The sequence below is a fragment of the Dama dama genome, chromosome 9, assembly GCF_033118175.1.
Source record: "Dama dama isolate Ldn47 chromosome 9, ASM3311817v1, whole genome shotgun sequence".
In the NCBI taxonomy this organism is placed as follows: Eukaryota; Metazoa; Chordata; class Mammalia; order Artiodactyla; family Cervidae; genus Dama; species Dama dama.
The window spans coordinates 11,976,425-11,998,805 of NC_083689.1; the positions used below are offsets into that span (position 1 = coordinate 11,976,425).

The 22,381-nt window shown below is 43.8% G+C and overlaps 1 protein-coding gene across 1 annotated transcript in view; it reads left to right on the plus strand.

The window, feature by feature from the left end:
- Positions 1-448: 448 nt before the first annotated feature.
- Positions 449-22,381, plus strand: part of LOC133061572 (CCAAT/enhancer-binding protein zeta-like) — a 32,644-nt gene continuing 10,711 nt past the window's right edge. Inside the window, exons 1-10 of the mRNA XM_061149548.1 lie at positions 449-665; positions 975-1,202; positions 3,494-3,638; positions 5,223-5,367; positions 6,358-6,411; positions 6,504-6,631; positions 9,024-9,145; positions 9,558-9,828; positions 12,996-14,524; positions 15,509-15,829. Coding sequence (XP_061005531.1) covers positions 13,187-14,524; positions 15,509-15,829 — 1,659 coding nt within the window. The 5' untranslated portion in view covers positions 449-665; positions 975-1,202; positions 3,494-3,638; ... (4 more) ...; positions 9,558-9,828; positions 12,996-13,186. The remainder of the gene's footprint in view (positions 666-974; positions 1,203-3,493; positions 3,639-5,222; positions 5,368-6,357; positions 6,412-6,503; positions 6,632-9,023; positions 9,146-9,557; positions 9,829-12,995; positions 14,525-15,508; positions 15,830-22,381) is intronic.

The window sequence follows — 22,381 nt, forward strand, 5'->3', positions numbered from 1 at the left end:
CCCTCAGAGCCTCCCAGAGCCCTCTTCCAAATGGGCCCTTTATCTTCTGAATCTGATGCAGGTAATCCCCAGTCAGGCAGGTTTCTCTATTTCTGTTCTGCAGCAGTCACATCTCGCCCCAGACCCTGGGCTGCTTGGAGACACAACCTGAACTCCCGCCAGGCTGTGTGTGCCCCCAAAGCCAGAATTTTTAAGGGTTCTGAGCTTCCTGATTCCAGGCCTGGAAATGGGGTGTGAAGGCTTCCTGGCCCATGAGTGGAGAGGAGCTGCAGAGATCTTTGCCCTGCCCTCCTGTATGTGCTTTTGCCTGCCACACATTGGCCTTGGAAGTGCAGGGGTTGTTGTGAAACTGGAGGCCCAGAATCACCTTTGTCTGCACCCCAACTTGCTCACGTGGGAGGTACTGAGTCCAGAGGAGCCAGTGTCCACAGTGGGTGGGGGAATGAATCCTGAACTGATTCACAGGCAGCTCTGGGTAACACTGTGCTCCCCCTCCCCCCACCCTGTATCCAGACAGCTGCCAGGTGGGGAGGAAGTAAGGAAGCTGTGGGGATTGGCTGGCTTAGCCCGGCCCCTGGCAGCTTCCTCTAGATCTGGGGTCAGACCCAGCCATCCCAGGAGGAGAGCAGAAGAAGTTGTGTGGGACAAGCCAGCCCACACAGAAGGTAAGAGGCTGGGGGTCCTGGCCCGAGCTGAGGAAGGCAATGCCCAAGGCAGGGTGGCTCCAGGGAATGAGATGACCTGGGAGATGAGTGGATACGTGTGTCTGTCTGTCTGTCTGTCTGTCTCTGTCTCTCCCTCTTCCTCTGAATTTCTGTTTCTCCCTCCCTTCTCCCAGCGCCTGTCTGCCTGTCTCTGAGCCCTTCTTGCCCGTCCCCAGCACTCCCCATCCCTACCCCTCACTCCCTTGCTCCTCTCCCTCTATCCTTCTCTGCCTCACAGCTCACCGTTACTGCCTCTTCCTTCATCCTCAGGATTCACCCTCCACCCCATCTGATCACAGGATGCTGGAGCTGAGCCTGTCCTGGCTGGGACTCGGGCCGGTGGCAGCCTCCCCGTGACTGCTGCTGCTGCTGGTCAGGGCCTCCTGGATCCTGGCCCACGTCCTGGCCTGGACCTTCACCTCCTACAACAACTCTTGCCGCCTCCGATGTTTCCCACAGCCCCCAAAATGTAACTGGTTCTTTGGTCACCTGAGTTTGGTGAGTGTGGGCAGCAGGTTGGGTCTGGGAAATCAGGGTAGATGGACTTCCTGGGGGGTCAGGAATGGGGCCCAGGTTTTGGCTGGGGTCTAGGACAGCAGAGAAGACAGGGAGGCCAAGGAACCCCCTCTTCCCTCACTCATTAATCCCTCTACACTGCCATCGAGACCTTCCCCACATCCTGTCCTTCCAGTCCTAGCCTGCTTTGGGGTCCATTCCCTGCCTGACTCCCACACATTATGCACCTGATAAGATCCACCATCCAGCGTCTGCTCTGCACATGACCCATATCCGTGTGTCTTGCTCTGAGCCACAGCTTTCCTAATGGAAATAACTACCACCTCCCCATTCCCACCTACAGGAGCACAGCTGCCGACCCCCTCCCCTGTCCAGGACCCCTTCCTCTAATTTAACTCTCATCCCTCTCCCAAAGATGTCCCAATAGGCCCGTTGCCCAATCTAGATAAAGTCAGCTACTCACTTCCTCTTTCAGAAACCTTCTTAGACCTACCCCACCTCCACACCTGCCTAGCTTGTGCCCCAGACTGTGACTTATGACTTGACCCCACTCAGGATGAATGAAACGGGTAATCGTCCAATCACTTAGTAACCACCTCCCAATTTGATGATGGTTTGGGGGAGCAGACACTACAGTGCCCAGTCCAGGACTGGAGCGATGTAAGCACTCAAAACAAATGCTTGATGACCGAGGTGATCAACTTGCCATCATCTCCCTCAGTCAAGGTCAGAGGGATTATATTCAGCTCCCCCTATCTCGCAGACAACTTTTCCTTTCATGCCTGGGATGAGAACTACAACTTGGGGGAGGACTTATTGCAGTTACTATTCATTAAGGCAGCGTTCACAGCAGAGGGTGTCCAAAGCTCACCGTGAAGATTTGCTGAGGTTCCAGATCTTCAGATGGTCTCAGCGAGCCCTGGAGGCAGCAGGAATGTTACAAAGTTCTCCAGTTCAGCATTCCCTGCCTCCAAGGGCTTGGCCGTGGAGACCGGTTCAGTCACTCTTCTGTGTGACATCAGCTGAGCCACGCCCCCTCTCTGGGCTTTGGGGGGTTTTTTTGTTTGTTTGTTTTTTTTATGTTCTTTTTTTTTTCATTTATTTTTATTACTTGGAGGCTAATTACTTTACAATATTGTAGTGGTTTTTGTCATACATTGACATGAATCAGCAATGGATTTACATGTATTCCCCATCCTGATCCCCCCTCCCACCTCCCTCCCCACCCCATCCCTCTGGGTCTTCCCAGTGCACCAGCCCCGAGCACTTGTCTCATGCATCCAACCTGGGCTGGTGATCCTTTTCACCCTTAATAATATACATGTTTCGATACTGTTCTCTCAAAACATCCCACCCTCGCCTTCTCCCACAGAGTCCAAAAGTCTGTTCTGTACATCTGTGTCTCTTTTTCTGTTTTGCATATAGGGTTATCATTACCATCTTTCTAAATTCCATATATATGTGTTAGTATGCTGTAATGATCTTTATCTTTCTGGCTTACTTCACTCTGTATAATGGGCTCCAGTTTCATCCTCTCTGGGCTTTGAATCCTCACCTTAGGGCCTTGGGAGAGGGGAGCAAGTCACAAAGGTGAAAATGATCTGTCACCTGCCTAGAGTACCTCGGGGTATTTGTCAGGTTTGAATGGAGCATCGTGAGGGAGAGGGTGCTTCACTAGGAGGCAACCCACACTTCTTCCCCTTTGAGGGGATATGGCATCCGTTTCTTCTTTTGAAAATGGCACAATTGAAGGGCATGCCCATAACTTGCAGAGAAACAGACAGGATGCACTCTGCACGGAGCCTGAGCAGCGAAGGTTATAGATCATGTTCCCCCTTGGGTTAGCAGGCAGAGTTCATGTCTGTCCCTGGGGGATGGCCAGGGCTAGAAGGTCAGAGGTCTGCAGAACCCTTGCCATGCAAGAAATCAGAAGCCAGGTGGAGCAGGAAAAACATGGGACAGGGTTGGACCAAAGCCCAGTCACCCTGCTACCCACAAAGCTGCCCACTGAGGACCTCCTTCTTAGATTGCCCTTGCACTGGGACCACTCCCAGGACAAGAAAATTGTGTCTTCTCAAGCCAAGATCTGCCTCCCTGCGGGCAGAGAGCCTGTCTTCTCCCTGTGCCCTGGGATACACCCTTAGGACTTATAGAGAGCCTCCCCCAGAGGGAAGGAGGAAGGAGAGATTCCCTCCATCTGTGCAGGATCCCACACTCTGTCCACTGCAGTGGACTCTCCTTCTGTAGAGTGATGGCCCTTATCTTGCTCACAGGTTCCCCCCACGGAGCAGGGCTTGAGCAAAGTAACTCAGCTGGTGACCAACTACCCCCAGGGTTACTTGATGTGGATGGGCCCCATCATCCCCCTGGTCGTTTTCTGCCACCCTGACTGCATCCGGACTTTCGCCAGTGCCTCAGGTACCCAGGCAGAGCTTGTGGTGGTGGGTGCCATCACACACCTCAGGGCTTCCAGCCCCTCCCTGCCAAGCTTCCATGTGGCCCGTACAGGACCCCAACCCCCTCCCCTCCTCTCTTGCCATCTTCCTCTTTCCTTCATGCATTGATCATCCCAATCTCACAGCCTCCTCCTTGCTCTCTCTCACTGCCATTTACACCCCACCCTGGTGTCCTGGGTAAAAGACAGGACTTGAAGATTCAGATTGAGGCAGAGAAATAGATCTGTGACCTGGTGTGGTCAGGAACTGGCCAGAGGGAAATGAGCTCTGCAAACCCAGAAAAGAAGCAAGGTTCTCTTCTGAGGGATGCTGGAAGGCTTCCTGGAGGAGGAGTTGGAACTGGTTCCAGAACAATGAGCAGAAATTTTTTAAAACAGAGTATGGCGTGATGCATGGGCATCCATAACATCCCGGGTCCCCTGCCAGACCTGTCCTCAGTCCCCACATATCCCCAGGTGCTGAGCAATGACGGCTTATGGCTGGTGTACATCTGAGTTGCTATTCACATGACATCCACCTCTCTGGTGGGTCACTTTCTTTCCCCCTGTCTTGGAGCTGGTCCACTTCTAGATCAGTGCCCTCCTTCTCCAGATGCCAGGAATCTTCCTGAGGAGACTCCACCCCATCCTGGCTCTCTTCCCTTGTCCCCTGCCCCTCCCATCCGCAGACAGATGACCAAGTAAGCAGGGGAACAGGCAGCGTGTAACAGAGACCTGGGTTCAGACCCAAGAATGCAGAGTGAACATGAGAAGGGCCCCAGCTCTCTGTGGCTGCTGAAGTCTCCTTCAGCTGTTAGTGGTGGAAATGCCACCCTGTATGATCTATGGAAAGAAAAGGAATCAAGTGACTGTGAAGTCCAAGGAGGGGTATCTTCAGACCCAGATATATCCATGTCTATATAATGTCATAAGAAATCTGTTTTCATTGTTTAGTTCTCTGTTCCTCTGTGGTGGCTTCCCTATCATCTTGGTAACACTGAATCCAACAAGCTCAACCCCCATGGAAAAGTGAGCTCATTGACAACATTTTCAGGAAAAGACACAGGATTTCCTTTTATTTCCCTAGCCTGTGTCATAGGACCCATTCCTGTGTCCCTGAAACTCTTGAGTATCCAGTCTTGGAGGTTGTTTAAGGGTCCTCTAAGCTGTTGTCTTGAGGCTCAGAGTGATTTGATGGTTAAGAACACAGACCCTGGGTTCAGACAGATGTGGGCACGTGTCTCAGGCTTATTGTCTGAGAGAACGTGGGCAACAGACTCCATCGTTCAGAGCCTCAGTCTCCTTATCAGGAATATGGGGATGGAAGAGAAGTCAGGGGAACACGGTGTTTGGGATCCAAACAGGGAAAGACCCTTCCTATACTTATACTCAAGGGACCCCAATTATCACGTATGGAGGATAAGGGGAGAGAGGGTGGCAGGAGGCTGAGGACAGAGGAGCAGCTGCTGGAAGTGATTCATTGTCCCAGCTCTGGATCTCTGCCCTGGAGGTCCTTCCCTCTGGCAGCCTAGAAGAGTGTGAATTGGGTTCTATTTGTTCCTCTCCAGATTCAGAGCTCAGAGGAAGGTCTCCTGTACACACAGGGCCTGGCCAGCACCTATGGGGATGCATGCTGCTGGTGGATGGGGCCCTGGCACCCAATCATCTGCATCTTCCACCGCACCTGCATCAAGCCTGTGCTCTTTGCTCCAGGTAGACGCCTCCCTGGCCATAGCTTGCCCACTGCCATGGTCTCTGTGTTGCCTCTAGTTGTACAAGTGACCAGGATGCAGGCAGAGGGGGGCATAGCAAAGGTGCCACTGTCTCCCACTGCAGAATCCCAACTGCATGATGTCCAGTCATGTCTGCAATGTCTGCTGAATGGCCACGTCTGATCAGATTTATGTTTCTACGTGGATTCTGGCTACAGTTGGTGTGTGTTATACCTAGTGATACCTGGTATATGTTTAAATCTGAGCTCAGAGATGTTCTCAGTCATGTCTAGAGCTCACCTGTGGCCAAGGACATGTGAAGCATCTTGGAGCCTCTCTGGTTCTTGTCTGAGATGCTGTTAGAGATTGCCTGGTGCTCCTGCTGGTCACTTGTGGGTGTTTGTCTGAGGTCTGGGACTCCAGGGTCACTCTGCGAAATGCCCGAGACCTTATGTGAGTCTTGCCTGATGCAGGTCTTAGGCTCTGGTTGAGGCCCGTGTCATCAGTGTATTCAGGTCCTGTCTGGGGTCCACCTGGGGCACACCGAGGTCATGTCAGATGGTCTTCAGGCCCATGGCAAAGCATTCTGCGTCATGTCGTGTTGTGCCACTCATGGTGTGGCCTGTTAGGACTTGTTAAGACATGGGGCCAGGTCAGATGTCTCAGGAGGGGCCAGTGCTGGGGCAGGTGTGGTGTCCTAGGTCCCCGTAAAGGTGTTTTGTAAGGTCAGAAGATGCAATGTCCAGTCATGTCTCAGGCTGGGGTGTGTCTAAGCACCGTGAGTGTGTCTGTGGGCTCTGCCTTTGCTCTGTTCTGTGCTGTGGCCTGGTCTTGTCTCCTCTCCCCTCCCAGCTTCCTGTGCTTTTGGTCCCGTTCTGCTATGTTGGGCTTGGAGAGGGAATGCAGACTCCTGGCTGGGAGCCTCCACTCCCCACCAAAAGACCCTCCCCTCCCCCTCTCCTTGGTCCCTGATGGTCCTCCTTCATGTCAGCTGCCGCCGCACCCAAGGATGTGGTCTTCTACGACTTTCTGAAGCCCTGGCTGGGTGAGTAACTGTTTGTGAAGGGGGTTGGGGATGACCCTGGGGACCCAGGGGAAGGTCTTTCTTTGCTCAATCCCTGTGGCTGTCTCTGCTAGGGGATGGGCTCCTCCTGAGTGCTGGTGACAAGTGGAACAGGCACCATCACATGCTGACTCCCGCCTTCCACTTCAACATCCTGAAGCCCTATATGAAGATTTTCACCAAGAGCACAGACATCATGCATGTGAGTCTCTTGAACCCATGGTCCCATCTGGAGCCTGGGGGACAACAGGGACTCAGAGATGTCTTGTCTGGATTTCTCCCTCTTCTGATTGTCTCAAGTCCATCATTCTTCCTTTCTCAGCCTCAGTGTCCTTGGCTATAAAAAGAGTGTAATATGATCCCTGTTTTGCAGGGTGGTCAAGATATCCTGCAAGCTGAGCTTCCCTGGTGGCTCAGATGGCAAAGAATCTGCCTGCAATGCAGGAGACCTGGGTTCAATCCCTGGGTCAGGAAGATCCCTTGGAGAAGGAAATGGCAACCCAGTGTTGCCATTCTCCAGTGTTCTTGCCTGAAGAATTCCATGGACAGGGGAGCCTGTCAGGCTACAGTCCATGGGGTCACAAAGAGTCGTACATGACTGAATGACTAACGCTTTTACTTTCAAGATATCATAATGGAGCCATGTCCCTGGCACATAGTAGATGCTCAGAAGGTGTTAGCTTCTGTTTTACCTTCACAGAAGCCTTAGAATCTTGAGACATATTTGATGATAATAATGAATATCAGGCAGTAGTTATTTTTGAGTAATGAATCACTTGAAAACTATAAGGGTTTAGTATGTACAGTGAGACTGTGAGTCAGTTGGCTGGTTTCTCTGGATGTGGATGGGGCCACTCTTGTGCCAGTGATCAGCTGTGGGTCTGGTCGTGTTGGACTGCACCCTGCGAGCACTGAAAGACTCAAGACTGAAGAAAGAGCTGGAGTCAATAACACAGATGTACATCAGTGGTTTAATGGATAAGGGGATCTTATGTGTCTGAAGCAAGGTCCTGGAGTGATATCCCATCAGGTATATCTGTGACTGAGAGCAAGTATGTCAGCATTTACTGATAAGGCTCCATGAGTAACAGGAAATGTGAATAAGGTGTAGGTGAAGCAGGGACTGGTCAAGCCTGGGATGTACAGAGAACAAGAGGACAGCTGTCTTGGGTGGCCTGACCATATAGATAGGAAGCATTGCTGGTCTGGGGTCAGTCCTCTCAGAGGTTTGAAGCTTGGGTGGCTACAAGCTGATCTAGCATGACCTCGGGAAGGGTAAATAGACTTGCTTTCATGTGATTCTCTCCCTTCAAAAGGCGTCTCAGGCCGGTTCACATGGTAGAGGCAGGGTATGAAAAGACTGGGAGAAAGCTGCAGTGCCCCCTTGGGGTCTAGGTTTGGAGTGATCACCTCATCATTTTCACCACAGTCTGTTGACCTAAGCAAGTCCAAGGCCAGCTCAGAATCAAAGTATGGTGAAAGAGGCTCCACCTCCAAGTAGAGTTACTGAAAAGTTACATTGCAAAGGGCTTTGATATACACATAGGAAAGCAAAAAACTGGAGCACAGGTTTCTGTGAAGTGCCTGCGATTTTTTTTCATACTTTCAAGCTGACAAGGGAGCTTGTGACTGTTTCCTGGATTCTGCCAGAATAGGTGAGACTCCTGGGTCATAGACAAAGGTTAGCCCAGCAAACAACACATGCTTCTTGTGGGTTTGCATCCTTCATCCAAGTCACCAAATTTCATGCAAATAACACAGGTGGGCTTCTATGTATGTCTACTCATATATCACAGGGGAGGGAATATTAGGTTTAGGAACTCTGTGACATTTATAGCAGTTAGAAGCAAGCTTGATATTTTCCAGGGTGACACATTACCTCACTTCTCAAGGTTGTTTGCTACAAACACAGCTCTGAGAAATGGCCCAGGTAAAGAACATAGGGGTCTTACAATTTTTTGGCAAAACCAAAAAAAAAAAAAAAAAGTGCAGGAGTACTCAGGGCCCATGGAGGACTATCTCTATCAAGATAGGGATCATTTTCCGAATCAACTTATAACAATGAAAATGATGAAACCTAACATTTGTTAGCACTTACTTTATGAAAAGTTGACCAACAGTGCACAAAGCATGGGCTCAACAGGTAAAGAATCTGCCTACAATGCTGGAGACTCAGGAGATGTGGGTTGGATCCCTGGGTTGGGCACATCCCCTAGATGAGAAAACGGCAACCCACTATACTATTCCTGCCTGAAAAATCCCAAGGACAGAGGAGCCTGTTGCGGGGGCGGGGGGGCACAGTCCAAAGTTCAGACACAGAGTCGGACATGACTGAGTAACCAAGCTCACACTCATGCACACAGAGTTGGGAGGTAGAGTCAGGATTACAGAACCCAGATCTTCGGACTCCCAGTCATGGAGACTTCATGTCCTAATAGTAACAGTTTTCACTCCTCCGTGAGCCTGGTCCTCCCCGGGGGTGGGTGCCTGGGACCAGGAGACAGAGTCCAGGGAGTGCATCCTGGTATCTGGGGTTAGGAAAGGGCACCAAGGAGGCAGTTCTCAGCCTCTGCTGTGTCCCCTTCTCTGTCCAGGCCAAGTGGCAGCATCTGATCAAAGAGGGCCACACCCATCTGGACATCTTTGAACACATCAGCCTCATGACCCTGGACAGTCTACAGAAATGCGTCTTCAGTTACGACAGCAATTGCCAAGAGTGAGTCTCACGAAAGGTCCTGGGGATCATGAGCCACAGACCCGTGGGAGTAGATGGGTAAGGAAGGGTTGACCAGGACAATCAGAAAGGTCTTCTTGGAGGAGGTGTGTCAGATCTGGACATTGAGGAACAAGAAGGGGAAAGAGAAGATGCCATCCTTTTAGGTAGGTAGAACTGTTTGATAAAGGCCAGGAGGCTAGGAAGAGCAAGGTATGTGCAATAGTGAGGAGACATCTTGAAAATAAGAGTGGAGGCATGGGCATATTTATATCTTAATGACATTCTGAAACCAAAGAGGATATGAAGTTTCTCCTGAGCTTTCCAGAGAGCCATGGAAGGTGTTTGAGGAGAAGAGGGTTCTGTTCAAAGTTTATTTCAGACATTGTTGCATTTTCACGCTCTTGTCCTGTAGGAAGCCCAGTGACTATATCGCGGCCATCTTGGAGCTCAGCGCGCTTGTGGCAAAACGATATCAGCAGCTCTTCCTGCACATGGACTTCCTGTATTACCTCATCCCTGATGGGCGGCTCTTCCGCAGGGCCTGCCGCCTGGTGCACGACTTCACAGATGCCGTCATCCAGGAGCAGCGCCACACCCTCCCCAAGGAAGGTATTGAGGACTTCCTCAAGGAAAAGGAGAAGGCCAAGACTTTGGACTTTATTGATGTACTCCTGCTGACCAAGGTGGGCTCCTCTGGGATCTGAATTCAAGAAGTGGTATAGACCTTGGAAACTTGATTTAATCAAAGAGCTTGAACTGGATGCAGAGGGTGCTGGGCAGCCATGTGAGATTCTTGTTGAAGGAAGGGCTGGGTCAGGGGTAAGTTTTAGAGATGACCATGAGAATGCACAGGGCTTCCCTTGTGGCTCACACAGTAAAGAATCCACCTCCAGTGCAGGAGGCCCAAGTCCAATCCCCAGGTCAGGAAGATCCCCGGGAGTAGGAAGTGGCAACCCACTCCAGTAGTCTTGCCTAGAGAATTCCATGGACAGGAGAGCCTGATGGGGTTCAGTCCATGGGGTTGCAAAGAGTCGGACAGGACTGAGTGACTAACACACACACACATGTGGGGTACAGCCTGCAGGGGACTGAAACTGTGAAGGCCTGAGATTTTACTCTACTTCCAAATTAGTAAGTTAGTCTACTACAGAAATAGACTGTGTATATCCATGTATACATACAGAACACTGGATCATAGGAATCCATTTATTACTTATGGCAGTAACAGTAGCCAGAGTAGAATGGTGTCTCTGTTCCCCAACCCCAAGTTCCTCTGAGAGCTCCACTATCCCTTTATCTTCCAATGTAGCCATGCTTAATGTTACAGAACAAATACCTTCCTTTTTTTTTTTTTTTTAATTAATTCATTTTGATTGGAGACTAATTACTTTACAATACTGTAGTGGGTTTTGCCACACATTGACATGAATCCACTATGGGTGTACATGTGTTCCCCATCCTGAACCCCCCTCTCACCTCCCTCCCCATCCCATCCCTCAGGGTCATCCCAGTGCACCATCCCTGAGCACCCTGTCTCAAGCATCAAACCTGGACTGGTGATCTGTTTCACATATGATAATATACATGTTTCAATGCTATTCTCTCAAATCATGCCACCCTCACCTTCTCCCACAGAGTCCAAAAGACTGTTCTATATATCTGTGTCTCTTTTGCTGTCTCGCATATAGGGTTATCATTACCATCTTTCTAAATTCTGTATGTATGCATTAGTATACTGTATTGGTGTTTTTCTTTCTGGCTTACTTCACTCTGTATAATAGACTCCAGTTTCATCCACCTCATTAGAATTGATTCAAATGTATTCTTTTTAATGGCTGAGTAAATAGTCCATTGTGTATATGTACCACAGCTTTCTTATCCATTCGTCTGCTGATGGACATATAGGCTGCTTCCATGTCCTGGCTATTATAAACAGTGCTGTGATGAACATTGGGGTATACGTGTCTCTTTCAGTTCTGGTTTCCTCAGTGTGTATGCCCAGGAGTGGGATTGCTGGGTCATATGGCAGTTCTATTTCCAGTTTTTTAAGGAATCTCATCACTGTTCTCCATAGCGGCTGTACTAGTTTGCATTCCCACCAACAGAGTAAGAGGGTCCCCTTTTCTCTGCACCCTCTCCAGGATTTATTGTTTGTAGACATTTTGATAGCAGCCATTCTGACCGGCTTGAGATGGTACCTCATTGTGGTTTTGATTTGCATTTTTCTAATAATGAGTGATGTTGAGCATCTTTTCATGTGTTTGCTAGCCATCTGTATGTCTTCTTTGGAGAATTGTCTGTTTAGTTCTTTGGCCCGTTTTTTTTTATTAGGCCGTTTATTTTTCTGGAATTGAGCTGCAGGATCTGCTTGTATATTTTTGAAATTAATTCTTTGTCAGTTGCTTCATTTGCTATTATTTTCTCCCATTCTGAAGGCTGTCTTTTCACCTTGCTTATAGTTCCCTTCAGTGTGCAAAAGCTTTTAAGTTTCATTAGGTCCCATTTGTTTATTTTTGCTTTTATTTCCAATATTCTGGGAGGTGGGTCATAGAGGATGCTGCTGTGATTTATGTCAGAGAGTGTTTTGCCTATGTTTTCCTCTAGGAGTTTTATAGTTTCTGGTCTTACATTTAGATCTTTAATCTAATTTGAGTTTAGTTTTGTGTATGGTGTTAGAAAGTGTTCTAGTTTCATTCTTTTACAAGTGATTGACCAGTTTTCCCAGGACCACTTGTTAAACAGATTGCCGTTTCTCTGTTGTATATTTTTGCCTCCTTTGTCAAAGATAAGGCATCCATAGGTGTGTGGACTTATCTCTGGGCCTCCTATATTGTTCCATTGATCTATATTTCTGTCTTTGTGCCAGTACCATACTGTCCTGATGACTGAAGCTTTGTAGTAGAGCCTGAAGTCAGGCAGGTTGATTCCTCCAGGTTCATTCTTTCTCAAGATTGCGTTGGCTTTTCGACGTTTTTTGTATTTCCATAGAAATTGTGAAATTATTTGTTCTAGTTGTGTGAGAAATACCTTTGGTAGCTTGATAGGGAGTGCATTGAATGTATAGATTGCTTTGGGTAGTATACTCATTTTCACTATATTGGTTCTTCCAATCCATGAACTTTAATCCATTTTGAGTTTGTTTTTGTGTACGGTGTTAGAAAGTGTTCTAGTTTCATTCTTTTACAAGGGGTTGACCAGTTTTCCCAGAACCAGCTTTTAGTTTTGTTGTTTTTTGCTATAGTCTCCTTTGTTTCTTTTTCATTTATTTCTGCCCTAATTTTTATGATTTCTTTCCTTCTACTAACCTTGGGGTTCTTCATTTCTTCTTTTTCCAGTTGCTTTAGGTGTAGAGTTAGGTTGTTTATTTTATTTTTCTCTTGTTTCTTGAGGTAAGCTTGTGTTACTGTGAACTTTCCCCTTAGCACTGCTTTTACTGAATCCCATAGGTTTTGGGTTGTCGTGTTTTCATTTTCATTCATTTCTATGCATATTTTGATTTATTCTTTTATTTCTTCTGTGATTTGTTAGTTATTCAGAAGCATGTTTTTTAGCCTCCATATTTTTGTATTTTTAATAGCTTTTTTCCTGTAGTTGACATTTAATCTTAACACATTGTGATCAGAAAAGATGCTTGAGATGATTTCAGTTTTTTTGAATTTTCCAAGGCTAGATTTGTGGCCCAGGATGTGATCTGTCCTGGAGAAGGTTTCGTGTGCACTTGAAAAAAAAGGTGAAATTCATTGTTTTGGGGTGAAATGTCCTATAGATATCAATTAGGACTAACTGGCCCATTGTATCATTAAAGTTTGTGTTTCCTTGCTAATTTTATGTTTAGTTGATCTATCCATAGGTGTGAATGGGGTATTAAAGTCTCCCACGAGAGCTGAGAAACCTTTGGAGTTCTATGCCAAGCGGCCCTGGGGCCCGGAGAACGGGCTAGAAGATCCGGACGAAGACGAAGAGGATGATAACGATGAAACCGAGGATGCATTCTCCCTTCAGGAAGTGTTGCGGCTCGGAGGCACCAAGCAAGATTATCTTATGTTGGCTGCTTTGGATGAGAATGAGGAAGTTGTGGATGGAGGCAAAAAAGGAGCAATTGATGATCTTCAGCAAAGTGAATTGGAAGCATTTATTCAGAATCTTAGTTTGGCCAAGTATGCAAAAGCTTTCCTAATTGAAGAAGATCAACCAGCTAAAAAAGAAGAGTCCAGCAAGAAGGAAGCAAGAGTTTCTAAAGTAGATAGTAAAAAGCAAAAGACAGCAGAAAGTGAAAGTAAGGTGAAAAATAAGAAGAGGCCAGAACAGCACTCTGATGAGAACAACAGTGCCATAACAAAAACAAAGAAAGATAAGCAACAGGACATCTTTGAATTTTTTGAGAGACAGACATTGTTACTTAAGTCTGGCGGCAAATGGTATGATCTGGAGTATAGCGATGAATATTGTTTGGAACCCCAGCCTAGGGATGTTGTGTCTAAGTGCAAAGCCTTGGCTCAGAAGCTGTATGAACATGAAATCAATTTATTCAAAAATAAGATGAATAACCAAAAGGGAGCCTCTTCTACCTGGATGAAGGTGACTGTATCATCAGGGACTCTAGGTGACAGGATGGCAGCCATGATTCTTCTTATTCAGGATGATGCTATTCACACACTCCAGTTTGTGGAAACTCTCGTGAACCTTGTTAAAAAGAAGGGCAGCAAACAGCAGTGCCTCATGGCTTTGGATACTTTCAAAGAGTTACTTATTACAGACCTTTTGCCAGATAATCGAAAGCTACGGGTTTTCAGCCAGCATCCTTTCGACAAACTAGAGCAGTTGTCCAGTGGCAACAGGGACTCCAGAGACAGAAGACTCATAGTATGGTATTTTGAACACCAGCTGAAGCACTTAGTGGCTGAATTTGTGCAAGTCTTAGAAACTTTAAGTCATGATTCATTAGTAACCACCAAAACTCGAGCTCTCATGGTGGCTCACGAGCTTCTTTGTAACAAACCTGAGGAAGAAAAGGCCTTTCTTGTGCAGGTGGTAAATAAACTGGGAGATCCTCAGAACAGAATAGCCACCAAAGCCTCCCATCTGTTGGAGACACTGCTTTGTAAACATCCCAACATGAAAGGAGCTGTGTGTGGTGAAGTAGAGAGACTGCTGTTCCGCTCAAATATCAGCGCCAAAGCCCAGTATTATGCAATTTGCTTTTTAAATCAAATGGTCCTCTCTCATGAAGAAAGTGAACTAGCTAACAAATTAATAACACTTTATTTTTGTTTTTTTCAGACTTGCATCAAGAAAAAAGATATTGAATCAAAAATGCTCAGTGCCCTTTTAACAGGAGTGAATAGGGCATACCCCTATGCCCAGACTGGTGATGACAAAGTGAGGGAGCAGGTTGACACGCTGTTCAAAGTGCTTCATGCTGTGAATTTTAATACCAGTGTGCAGGCTTTAATGTTACTATTCCAAGTCATGAATTCTCAGCAGACGATATCAGATCGATATTATGCAGCATTGTATTGGAAGATGCTGGATCCGGGGTTGATGTTGTGTTCTAAGCAAGCCATGTTTCTTAACCTTGTCTACAAGTCTCTGAAAGCTGACATTGTGTTGCGGAGGGTGAAGGCTTTTGTGAAGAGGTTACTTCAAGTCACTTGTGAACAGATGCCACCATTTATATGTGGAGCTTTGTATCTTGTGTCTGAGATCCTTAAAGCAAAACCAGGTTTAAGAAGTCAACTGGATGATCATCTGGAGTCTGATGAGGAAGAAAATTTTATTGACATAGCAGATGATGAAGAAGCAAAAAAATTCACTGATGCAGATAAAGAAACAGAAACAGATACCGTGAAAAAAGCTGAGATGGAAGAAACTGAGTCTGAAAGTCATGTCGGAACCAGAAAGGTAGAGTCTGCTTCGTGGGTGCACTTTGATAATTTAAAAGGTGGCAAACGGTTAAACACATACGACCCATTCAGTAGAAACCCTTTGTACTGTGGAGCTGAATATACAAGTCTTTGGGAACTCAAAAAGCTATCTGAGCATTTTCATCCTTCTGTGGCCCTTTTTGCAAAGACTATTCTTCAGGGAAATTATATTGAGTACTCGGGGGATCCACTGCAGGATTTCACGCTAATGAGGTTCTTGGATTGATTTGTATATCGAAATCCAAAGCCACATAAAGGCAAAGAAAACACAGACAGTGTTGTGATGCAGCCAAAAAGAAAACATTTTATGAAGGATATTCGTAGTCTTGCTGTTAACAGTAAGGAGTTCCTTGCAAAAGAAGAAAGCCAAATACCAGTAGAAGAAGTGTTTTTCTACAGGTATTATAAAAAAGTTGCTAGTGTTAAAGTGAAACAAAAGCGGAATGAAGATGAAGAAAGTATAGAAGATGTGGACGATGAGGAATTTGAAAAGATGATTGACACATTTGAAGATGATAATTGCTTCACCTCTGGAACGGATGACCTTGATTTCACTAGCAACATGAAGAAGAAAGCAAAAGGAGCTAAGGATGACTCAGAAGATGAAGATTCAGAAGATGACGACCTTGATAATTTGGATGATGATGAAGTTTCGTTAGGAAGTATGAATGAAGAATTCGCCGAAATTGAAGAAGATGGAGGAACATTCATGGATGTGTTAGATGATGAGAATGAGGGCATTCCAGAACTTGATGATGAAGTCAGACTCAAAGTCAATAATAAGAAAAACAAGAGAAAAGGTGCAAATGATTTTGACTTTGCTGGGTCATTTCGAGAAAAAAAAAGAAAAGAGACTTTGATGACTCCAACGTATTTGTATCTGCTGAAGAGTTTGGCCACCTGTTGGATGAAAATATGGGATCCAAGTTTTATAACATTGGCATGAATGCCATGGCTAACAAAGATAATGCAAGTCTCAAACAGCTTAGATGGGAGGCTGAACGTGATGACTGGTTACACAACAGAGATGTGAAAAGCATCATCAAGAGGAAGAAAAATTTCAGAAAGAGGCCAAAAACCACTCAAAAAATTAAAAGGCAAAGAAAATAAGTGTTTTCTAAATAAATTACAAAGTAAAATTCCACTTACTCTTAATTTTTACTGCTCAGCCATTTTTCTTGATCTTGCTCTCTGATTCCATACATTCCAGAATGTTCAATGGATTTGTAATAAATTATAAATAAAAATAGCTGTCATTTATAAAATCATGTAAAACTGTTAAAATTAAACTATACTGAGAAAAAGAATAATAAAGTCTCCCACGATTATTGTATCATTGTTAATTTCCCCTTTCATACTCGTTAGCATTTGCCTTACACATTGTGGTGCTCCTATGTTTGGTGCATACATATTTATAATTGTTATATCTTCTTCTTGGATTGATCCTTTGATCACTTTGTAGTACCTTCTTTGTCTCTTTTCATGGCCTTGATTTCAAAGTCTATTTTATTTGATATGAGTATTGCTACTCCTGCTTTCTTTTGGTCTCCATTTGCATGAAATATCTTTTTCCAGCCCTTCACTTCCAGTCTGTATGTGTCCCTTGTTTTGAGGTGGATCTCTTGTAGACAGCATATATAGGGGTCTTGTTTTTGTATCCATTCAGTCAGTCTTTGTCTTTTGGTTGGGGCATTCAACCCATTTACATTTAAGGTAATTATTGATAAGTATGATCCCATTGTCATTAACTTTGTTGTTTTGGGTTCCAGTTTGTACACCTTTTCTGTGTTTCCTGTCTAGAGAAGATCCTTTAGCATTTGTTGAAGAGCTGGTTTGGTGGTGCTGAATTCTCTCAGCTTTTGCATGTCTGTAAAACTTTTGGTTTCTCCTTCATATTTGAATGAGATCCTTGCTGGGTACAGTAATCAGAGTTGTGGGTTTTTCTCTTTCATCAATTTAAGTATGTCCTGCCATTCCCTTCTGGCCTGAAGAGTTTCTATTGAAAGATCAGTTGTTATCCTTATGGGAATTCCCTTGTGTGTTATTTGCTGCTTTTCCCTTGCTGCTTTTAATATTTATTCTTTGTGTTTGATCTTTGTTAATTTGATTAATATGTGTCTTGGGGTGTTTTGCCTTGGGTTTATCCTGTTTGGGACCCTCTGTGTTTCTTGGATTTGGGTGACTGTTTCCTTCCCATTTTAGGGAAGTTTTCAACTATTATCTCCTTAGGTGTTTTCTCATGGCCTTTCTTTTTGTCTTCTTTTCTGGGACTCCTGTGATTCGAATGTTGGGACGTTTAGCATTGTCCCAGAGGTCTCTGAGGTTGTCCTCATTTCTTTAAATTCTTTTTTCTCTTTTCCTCTCTGCTTCATTTATTTCCACCATTTTATCTTCTACCTCACTTATCCTATCTTCTCCCTCAGTTATTCTACTGTTGGTTCCCTCCAGAGTGCTTTTGATCTCAGTTATTGCATTATTCATGATTGATTGACTCTTTTTTTTTTTTTAACATTGAAAACTAATGGTCTTTTTATGTTTTTTTTTTCTTTTTCTTTTTTTTTTTTTATTAGTTGGAGGCTAATTACTTCACAACATTTCAGTGGGTTTTGTCATACATTGATATGAATCAGCCATAGATTTACACGTATTCCCCATCCCGATCCCGCCTCCCACCTCCCTCTCCACCCGATTCCTCTGGGTCTTCCCAGTGCACCAGGCCCGAGCACTTGTTTCATGCATCCAACCTGGGCTGGTGATCTGTTTCACCATAGATAGTATACATGCTGTTATTTTGAAATATCCCACCCTCACATTCTCCCACAGAGTTCAAAAGTCTGTTTTATATTTCTGTGTCTCTTTTTCTGTTTTGCATGTAGGGTTGTCGTTACCATCTTTCTAAATTCAATATATATGTGTTAGTATGCTGTAATGTTCTTTATCTTTCTGGCTTACTTCACTCTGTATAACGGGCTCCAGTTTCATCCATCTCATTAGGACTGATTCAAATGAATTCTTTTTAACGGCTGAGTAATATTCCATTGTGTATATGTACCACAGCTTCCTTATCCATTCATCTGCTGATGGGCATCTAGGTTGCCTCCATGTCCTGGCTATTATAAAGAATGCTGCGATGAACATTGGGGTGCACGTGTCTCTTTCAGATCTGGTTTCCTCAGGGTGTATGCCCAGAAGTGGGGTTGCTGGGTCATGTGGCAGTTCTATTTCCAGTTTTTAAAAAAATCTCCACACTGCTTTCCATAGCGGCTGTACTAGTTTGCATTCCCACCAACAGTGTAAGAGGGTTCCCTTTTCTCCACACCCTCTCCAGCATTTATTGCTTGTAGACTTTTGGATAGCAGCCATCCTGACTGGCGTGTAATGGTACCTCATTGTGGTTTTGATTTGCATTTCTCTAATAATGAGTGATGTTGAGCATCTTTTCATGTGTTTGTTAGCCATCTGTATGTCTTCTTTGGAGAAATGTCTGTTTACTTCTTTGGCCCATTTTTGATTGGGTCATTTATTTTTCTGGAATTGAGCTTCAGGAGTTGCTTGTATATTTTTGAGATTAATCCTTTGTCTGTTTCTTCATTTGCTATTATTTTCTCCCAATCTGAGGGCTGTCTTTTCACCTTACTTATAGTTTCCTTTGTAGTGCAAAAGCTTTTAAGTTTCATAAGGTCCCATTTGTTTATTTTTGCTTTTATTTCCAATATTCTGGGAGGTGGGTCATAGAGGATCTTGCTGTGATTTATGTCGGAGAGTGTTTTGCCTATGTTCTCCTCTAGGAGTTTTATAGTTTCTGGTCTTACATTTAGATCTTTAATCCGTTTTGAGTTTATTTTTGTGTATGGTGTTAGAAAGTGTTCTAGTTTCATTCTTTTACAAGTGGTTGACCAGTTTTCCCAGCACCACTTGTTAAAGAGGTTGTCTTTTCCATTGTATATCCTTGCCTCCTTTGTCAAAGATAAGGTGTCCATAGGTTCATGGATTTATCTCTGGGCTTTCTATTCTGTTCCATTGATCTATATTTCTGTCTTTGTGCCAGTACCATACTGTCTTGATGACTGTGGCTTTGTAGTAGAGTTTGAAGTCAGGCAGGTTGATTCCTCCAGTTCCATTCTTCTTTCTCAAGATTACTTTGGCTATTCGAGGTTTTTTGTATTTCCATACAAATTGTGAAATTCTTTGGTCTAGTTCTGTGAAAAATACCGTTGGTAGCTTGATAGGGATTGCATTGAATCTATAGACTGCTTTGGGTAGAATAGCCATTTTGACAATATTGATTCTTCCCATCCATGAACACGGTATGTTTCTCCATCTGTTTGTGTCCTCTTTGATTTCTTTCATCAGTGTTTTATAGTTTTCTATGTATAGGTCTTTTGTTTCTTTAGGTAGATATACTCCTAAGTATTTTATTCTTTTTGTTGCAATGGTGAATGGTATTGTTTCCTTAATTTCTCTTTCTGTTTTTTCATTGTTAGTACATAGGAATGCAAGGGATTTCTGTGTGTTAATTTTATATCCTGCAACTTAACTATATTCATTGATTAGCTCTAGTAATTTTCTGGTAGAGTCTTTAGGGTTTTCTATGTAGAGGATCATGTCATCTGCAAACAGTGAGAGTTTCACTTCTTCTTTTCCTATGTGGATTCCTTTTACTTCTTTTTCTGCTCTGATTGCTGTGGCCAAAACTTCCAACACTATATTGAATAGTACCCTTGTCTTGTTCCTGATTTCAGGGGAAATGCTTGCAACTTTTCACCATTGAGGGTGATGCTTGCTGTGGGTTTGTCATATATAGCTTTTATTATGTTGAGGTATGTTCCTTCTATTCCTGCTTTTTGAAGAGTTTTAATCATAAATGAGTGTTGAATTTTGTCAAAGGCTTTTTCTGCATCTATTGAGATAATCATATGGCTTTTATCTTTCAATTTGTTAATATGGTGTATTACATTGATTGATTTGTGGATATTAAAGAATCCTTGCATTCCTGGGATAAGCCCACTTGGTCATGGTGTATGATTTTTTTAATATGTTGTTGGATTCTGTTTGCTAGAATTTTGTTAAGGATTTTTGCATCTATGTTCATCAGTGATATTGGCTTGTAGTTTTCTTTTTTTGTGGCATATTTGTCTAGTTTTGGTATTAGGGTGATGGTGGCCTCATAGAATGAGTTTGGAAGTTTACCTTCTTCTGCAATTTTCTGGAAGAGTTTGAGTAAGATAGGTGTTAGCTCTTCTCTAAATTTTTGGTAGAATTCAGCTGTGAAGCCATCTGGTCCTGGGCTTTTGTTTGCTGGAAGATTTTTTATTACAGTTTCGATTTCCTTGCTTGTGATAGGTCTGTAAAGATCTTCTATTTCTTCCTGGTTCAGTTTTGGAAAGTTATACTTTTCTAAGAATTTGTCCATTTCATCCAAGTTGTCCATCTTATTGGCATAGAGCTGCTGGTAGTAGTCTCTTATGATCCTTTGTATTTCAGTGTTGTCTGTTGTGATCTCTCCATTTCCATTTCTAATTTTGTTAATTTGGTTCTTCTCTCTTTGCTTCTTAATGAGTCTTGCTAATGGTTTGTCAATTTTGTTTATTTTTTCAAAAAAGCAGCTTTTAGCTTTGTTGATTTTTGCTATGGTCTCTTTAGTTTCTTTTGCATTTATTTCTGCCCTGATTTTTAAGATTTCTTTCCTTCTGCTAACCCTGGGGTTCTTCATTTCTTCCTTCTCTAATTGCTTTAGGTGTAGAGTTAGGTTATTTATTTGCTTTTTTTCTTGTTCCTTGATGTAAGCCTGTAATGCTATGAACCTTCCCCTTAGCACTGCTTTTACAGTGTCCCATAGGTTTTGGGTTGTTGTGTTTTCATTTTCATTCATTTCTATGCATATTTTGATTTCTTTTTTGATTTCTTCTATGATTTGTTGGTTATTCAGAAGTGTGTTATTTAGCCTCCATATGTTTGAATTTTTAACAATTTTTTTCCTGTAATTGAGATCTAATCTTACTGCACTGTGGTCAGAAAAGATGACTGGAATGATTTCAATTTTTTTGAATTTTCCAAGACCAGATTTATGGCCCAGGATGTGATGTATTCTGGAGAAGGTTCCGTGTGCACTTGAGAAAAAGGTGACGTTGATTGTTTTGGGGTGAAATGTCCTATAGATATCAATTAGGTCTAGCTGGTCCATTGTGTCATTTAAGGTTTGTGTTTCCTTGTTAATTTTCTGTTTAGTTGATCTATCCATAGTTGTGAGTGGGGTATTAAAGTCTCCCACTATTATTGTGTTACTATTAATTTCCTCTTTCATACTCGTTAGTGTTTGCCGTACATATTGTGGTGCTCCTATGTTGGGTGCATATATATTTATAATTGTTATATCTTCTTCTTGGATTGATCCTTTGATCATTATGTAGTGTCCATCTTTGTCTCTTTTCACATCCTTTATCTGAAAGTCTATTTTATCTGATATGAGTATTGCGACTCCTGCTTTCTTTTGGTCTCCGTTTGCATGAAATATTTTTTTCCAGCCCTTCACTTTTAGTCTGTATGTGTCTCTTGTTTTGAGGTGGGTCTCTTGTAGACAGCATATATAGGGGTCTTGTTTTTGTATCCATTCAGCCAATCTTTGTCTTTTGGTTGGGGCATTCAACCCATTTACATTTAGGGTAATTATTGATAGGTGTGGTCCCGTTGCCATTTACTTTGTTGTTTTGGGTTCACGTTTATACAACCTTTCTACATTTCCTGTCTAGAGAAGATCCTTTAGCATTTGTTGAAGAGCTGGTTTGGTGGTGCTGAATTCTCTCAGCTTTTGTTTATCTGTAAAGCTTTTGAATTCTCCTTCATATCTGAATGAGATCCTTGCTGGATACAGTAATCTAGGTTGTAGGTTATTCTCTTTCATTACTTTCAGTACATCCTGCCATTCCCTTCTGGCCTGGAGGGTTTCTATTGATTGATCAGCTGTTATCCTTATGGGAATCCCTTTGTGTGTTATTTGTTGTTTTTCCATTGCTGCCTTTAATATTTGCTCTTTGTGTTTGATCTTTGTTAATTTGATTAGTATGTGTCTTGGGGTGTTTCGCCTTGGGTTTATCCTGTTTGGGACTGTCTGGGTTTCTTGGACTTGGGTGGCTATTTCCTTCCCCATTTTAGGGAAGTTTTCAGCTATTATCTCCTCGGGTATTTTCTCATGGCCTTTCTTTTTGTCTTCTTCTTCTGGGACTCCTATGATTCGAATGTTGGGGTGTTTCACATTGTCCCGGAGGTCCCTGAGGTTGTCCTCATTTCTTTTGATCCTTTTTTCTTTTTTCCT